Source organism: Ctenocephalides felis, unplaced genomic scaffold (assembly GCF_003426905.1).
Source record: "Ctenocephalides felis isolate EL2017-DRISC unplaced genomic scaffold, ASM342690v1 CF-g0.4_SCAFFOLD_03488, whole genome shotgun sequence".
Taxonomy (NCBI): Eukaryota; Metazoa; Arthropoda; class Insecta; order Siphonaptera; family Pulicidae; genus Ctenocephalides; species Ctenocephalides felis.
In genome coordinates this window covers 1-6,202 of record NW_020539642.1, presented here as the reverse complement: position 1 = coordinate 6,202, position 6,202 = coordinate 1, and the positions used below count along the sequence as shown (strand labels likewise).

General features: G+C 46.7%; 1 protein-coding gene and 1 pseudogene across 1 annotated transcript; both read left to right on the top strand.

Annotated features, from left to right (window-relative positions):
• The first annotated feature begins 374 nt into the window (after window positions 1-374).
• On the top strand, window positions 375-1,595 carry LOC113382510 (uncharacterized protein T26G10.4-like). Its single transcript, XM_026620855.1, has one exon. The coding sequence runs from the start codon at window positions 375-377 to the stop codon at window positions 1,593-1,595; it is 1,221 nt and encodes a 406-aa protein (XP_026476640.1).
• A 738-nt stretch (window positions 1,596-2,333) lies between these two features.
• Window positions 2,334-2,516, top strand: LOC113382513 (annotated as a pseudogene).
• Window positions 2,517-6,202: the final 3,686 nt, after the last annotated feature.

Sequence of the window (6,202 nt, the reverse complement as noted above, 5' to 3'; positions counted from 1 at the left end):
CAGGATGCCAGAAGAAGACGAAAAGAAATCGCGGTCGCATGGCTAGACCTGAAAAATGCTTTCGGTTCGATCCCACATAAAACAATCTTTAACGCAATGCGCTGGGCGGGACTGGGCAGCGAGAGCATTGCCCTGATAGAAAGAATTTATAGCGGATGCACGACGAAGATCAGAAGCGTCCAGGGATCAACGGAGGACGTTCCAGTAGAAGCGGGAGTGAAACAGGGATGTCCGCTGTCTCCTATAACATTCAACATGGCCATTGAACCGCTGCTACGAGCCATCCGAAACACGCCAGAAAACTATAATGCAAACGGCACCATCAATAACGTGCTGGCGTATGCCGATGATCTTGTGCTGATGGCTGATAACTGATGGACACTACAGCTACGGTTTCAAAATGGAGCGGACTGCAGTTCAACACCAGAAAATGCGCCACGCTGCATGTGGACGGCAAACAACACCGAGCTATTACTACAACCTTCAGCCTGAATGGAGAAACTATGAAAACCTTGGACATGGACCAATCTTATGAATACCTAGGCATCCCAACGGGTTTTCAGAGTTTCAGTTCGGCCGACGAAGTCATCAGGGCGATGAGGAGGCATGCGGAGCAACTGAACAATTCGTTACTAGCCCCCTGGCAAAAGGTGGACGCCTTAAACACGTTCATCATGCCGCAATTACAATTTCACCTCCGGAACGGTAAAACCACGAAAAAACTACTTTGGATATACGACCGGGAGGTGAAGACTTACGCCAAGAAGTGGGCCAATCTGCCAAAGCGAGCCAGCGCTGAGATCCTATATCTCGCCTACAAAGAGGGAGGCTTCAACCTGCTACCAACCTCTTTCTTGGCAGACATCGGACAGGTCGTCCATGCGCACAGACTGCTCACGTCCAACGATGACAGCGTCGCAGAAGCAAGTCTGGCAGCGCTGAAGGAGGTTGTTCGGAAGAAAACGATCAGAGAGGCCACGCCGAAGGAACTCGTTGACTACATCAACGGATCTGACGAAGGATTGGTGGCAAAACCGAGCAACGACATTAGTTCGACATGGACGAGACTCAGAGCAGCCGCCAGACGCCTAAAGGGCAAAATCAACTTCCTCCTCGAATTGGACTCACTGCAAGTGGACGACAAGCGCGTTGAGAGACAGAATTCAGAAAGCGCACTAAGAACAGCGGCGCGGAATCACTTCCGCAACAAACTTATACTTAAACCCGACCAGGGAAAAGCTATGGAAGTGACATCGGCCAACTCTGTCTCCAACCACTTTATAAGAGATGGCAGTTTTACAAGATTTGCCGACTGGCGTTTCATACATAGAGCCCGTCTGAACGTACTGCCGTTGAACGGGTGCCGAAGATTCGGCCAGAACGACAAACGGTGCAGACGATGCGGACACCAGAACGAGACGCTGCCGCACGTTCTGAACCACTGCCGTCCACAGTTTGCCACCATGACGAAAAGACATAACGCGATTCTAAACCGGTTGACGAAAGCAATGAAGGTGCCACCTGGATCCAGAACGTTTATTAATCAGCAGATCCCGGGATTTATTGGGACTGAGAGACCCGACGTAGTCATTTAGACGAAACGCAGAAAATCGCCTTAATTATGGATGTGACGGTGGCGTTCGAGAACCGGCCTCAAGCATTCGTTACTGCGAGAGCTGAAAAAATCAGGAAATATAGTGCCCTGGCCAATCATTTACATACTCAAGGCCTAACCACCAAAATCCTGGTATTCGTCATGGGATCACTCGGGGGATACGACAAAAGTAACGTCGAAACCCTAATAGCCTTAGGAATAGGCCGCCGCTACTCTGTGCTAATGAAGCGCCTGATGGTGTCCGACACTATCAAATGGTCCCGTGACATGTATGTCGAACACATCACAGGAAGCAGACAATACCACGGCTGAGGAGGGACGAGAAAACTGTTGAATGACGATATTATAACCTCAACGAATACATTCTACCCAGCACCATGGTTGAATAAGGACCAAGACTGAAGAATATCGAAGCTATTGCTCAAATAATTTTATATACTTTTTGATGTTATGAATACTATATTATCCACAATATGTACATGCCGTTAACATGTTAACGGCATAATTTTCTATAATTTAAAAATGCTGAATAAATGTATACACACTACCAGCTAATAGCTGGCCCGTAGTGTTTTATTATATATCAATAAAATTGTAATTTCCTCTTCCAGATATATGCTCGCTATATGTCAGTCCGCGTATTGTACTAGTTATATACTTGGTCTGACATACACAGCGATACATCAAAATTCTTTAAGATTTGCAAATGGCCTACACTATATCATCAGCATTATCTAAAAAGAAACATCTGTTCTTATCAGCTTAATATCTGATAGTATCTGCATAGCAGATCCAGTATATTAAACTGATTTTTGGAAATTGGCGGAATGTCAGGGGCTTGCTCCGCTTCCGCCGCGGGTTGGCCCGGTATTGCAGTACCGCCGGGATCGGCCCATAAAAAACCATCATATAATAATAAATTTAAAAATGTGCATATATTGCATATTAAATATATATATATATATAAATATATATAAATATATTGATATGTAATATCGATAATTGATTTTAAATTAACTATATAAATAATTATATAAAAACTATAGAATTAATAATAAAATAAAAAATATATAAAGCTATACAAATCTAACAAAAGATTATATATAACGATAATAGGATTGAAAAATTTTGCAAGTGTCAGAAAATACTTCATATAAATATGACAAAAAATGAGTTTAATATATATAAGTATGAACACACATCTATCGATAAAGAAATTAATATGAATATGAGCGTCTGTTCTCCCAATAACATATTTTTTTGAAAAATTTTGCAAGTGTCAGAAAATACTTTATATAAATATGACGATAAAATGAGTTTAATATATATAAGTATGAACACACATCTATCGATAAAGAAATTAATATGAATATGAGCGTCTGTTCTCCTAATAACATATTTTTTTGAAAATTTTGCAAGTGTCAGAAAATACTTCATATAAATATGACAAAAAATGAGTTTAATATATATAAGTATGAACACACATCTATCGATAAAGAAATTAATATGAATATGACCGTCTGTTCTCCTAATAACATATTTTTTTGAAAAATTTTGCAAGTGTCAGAAAATACTTTATATAATATTTTTGTAAAATTTTACAAATGTGAGAAAAGGCTTATAACGACAGTAGAGTTAACAGCCATATTAGAACATTCGCTCATAGAACTTTGGGGGGTGAAGAATAGTTTGCTCTCAGGCTGCAAGTGGTCACCTGCAGCGAGGATCTGGAGCGGGAGGTATCGGCGCTCGTAAGCAGGCTGCAACCGGAGACCAGGAGACCGCCGGAACGGGCTCCGAGAAGAGGAATAACTTCAACCGCAGGCCGAGAGCAACGAATGCCGAGCAGGACGTCACGAGGGCGACACGCATCCAGAAGCTGTACCGGAGCGACAAAAAGAGAGCATATAGAGAGATCACAGAGGAACACGAAGGCAGAGGCTGCAGAATTCAAATTCAGACTATACAGGACCACTTCATAGAACTCTACAAGGAGAAAAACCATGCTGTCACAGGAAGCCCAGCTGAGGTACCAACACCAGCGCCGGTCGCCATGAACGATCCCCTCAGCGCAGAGTTCACCCCGGAGGAAGTATGGCAGCGGCTGCAGCGGAGCAAGAACAGCGCACCGGGACCAGACGGACTTCGTTACGGCGTATGGAAGCGTTACGATCGGGGAGGCCACATCTGTGCTGCTGTCTTCAACGCAGTCCGGAAGCTACAGCACGTGCCGAGGAGCTGGAACGAGTCTAGCACCATCCTCATTCCGAAAAAGGAGAGACCTAAGGGACATAAACAACTGGAGGCCAATTGCGCTGTCAAATACACTGGCGAAACTCTACGCATCGGTGATTGCGAGCAGACTGTCCAAATGGTGCATAGAGAACAACCGCATCTCGCCGTCGCAGAAAGGCTTTATGCAGTATGACGGTTGCGCAGAGCACAACTTCACGCTGCAGTCAATCATCCAAGACGCAAGGAGGAAGCAAAAACAAGCCGCCATAGCATGGTTAGATCTGAGGAATGCATTCGGCGCCGTTCCGCATGCAGCGATATTTAACGCCCTGGAATGGACAGGTCTCCACGCCGACTCCATCGCCGTAATCCGCAGACTATACAGGGGATCGTACACTAGAGTTCGCGGCGAGCACGGAGCAACCAACGAGATCCCCGTTCGAGCTGGTGTAAAACAGGGGTGCCCTCTCTCTCCGATCGTGTTCAACATCACGCTGGAACCACTGCTGCACGCGCTAGCCAGGACGGCCAACTACTACGAACTGGAGGGCCAGAAGTTCAACGTCCTGGCGTATGCTGACGACCTGGCCATCATTGGAGCCGACAGAGAGGCACTTCCGACTGCTAAACACGACGAAGACAATAGCCGCCTGGTCCGGGCTGCAATTCAACGCCAGAAGTGCGCGACCCTACACGTGGACGGACGACGACGCAGCGCAATCGGAACGACCTTCAAGCTGGGAGCAGAAAACCTGAGAGCACTTTCGCAGGAGGAGTGGTACGAGCACTTAGGCGTTCCCACCCACGATTTTCTTTTTTTTTTCGTCAGGCGAAGACGTACTAGAGCAGATGCAGCAGCACCTATCCAGAGTAGACGAGTCGCTGCTGGCGCCATGGCAGAAGATCGACGCAGTCAATACCTTCATCGTGCCGCAGGTGGAATTTCATCTGAAGAATGGAAACGTGGCCAAGAAAATCCTGCACAGATTCGACAAACAGGTGAAGAGGAGCGTCAAAAAATGGGCCCACTTGCCGCAGAGAGCCAGCGCCGAGGTCCTATATCTGAGTTACAAAGAAGGCGGATTCAACATCCTACCAGCAGCGGTGTTGGCAGATATAGGACAGGTTGTACACGCCCACCGACTGCTGACATCAAAGGACAGGGCCACGGCAGAACTCAGCAGAGCCACGCTAGCAGACGTCGTCAGGAACGTGTGGGACACGACCCAACACGGAGGAGATCGTCGGATTCATAAAATTCGGAACAAGTGGCGATCTCGGAAAACCAGCGAATGACATTACGACGACGTGGTCGAGGCTCAGGACGGCAGTGCGAAGGCTGAAACCGAAGATTAACCTGCAGCTGGGATTGGACGAGCTAACCGTCGACAACGCGCCAGTGAGCAGGGAAAACGCAGAATCGAGCCTACGAGCAGCTGCACGACGGTTCTACTACAGGAAGAGATTACTCAGGAAACCGGACCAAGGAAAAGTGTTCGGGGTAACGACACAAAACTCTGCATCGAACCACTTCCTTAGCAAGGCGGCTTCACCAGATTTGCAGAGTGGAAATTTATTCATCGAGCGCGGCTCAACGTTTTACCACTGAACGGGAGTCGTCCATTTGGCAGCGGCGACAAACGATGCAGAAGATGAGGACAGCACGATGAGACCCTGCCTCACGTCATCAATCACTGCAAGCCGCACTTGAACGCCATTACAAAGAGACACGACAGCATCGTGCAGAGACTGATTACGGCGGCAAAGAAACCAGCGGACGGAGCCCTATACGCCAACCAGCCGATACCAAATACGACGGTCAAGAGAGACCGGACATCGTTATCATAGACACAGAGAGAAAACAGCTGCGATAATCGATATAGCGGTGCCCTTCGAGAACCGGACCGAGGCCTTCATACAACTAGACAGCTGAAGAAGGACAAGTACCGCACTTGCTGAGCACTTCTTCGAGCCAAGGTGATTTAGGACTACAGTAGACGCCTTCATTGTCGGTCTCTCGGCGGATATTGCAGCCGCAATTGGACCGCGTTAGCAGCACTCAGGTCAATAAAAAGTATGCAGTGCTGATGATGGTCTCCGACACGATCCGCTGGTCCCGAGATATCTACGTGGAACACATCACCGGACACAGGCAGTACCAGGACGCAGGACCCGCACCAGCAGCTACAGCACTGGAATGAGGACCACTGGAATGAGGAACAGGACCAACCTGGACTCAACTATTATGATAAATGAAATATCTTAAGTCATGAAATATCTTAAGCTATCACTATATAAATATAATAACATATTTTCTCAATTCACGAACATCGTTAGATAAGATCATTAGTT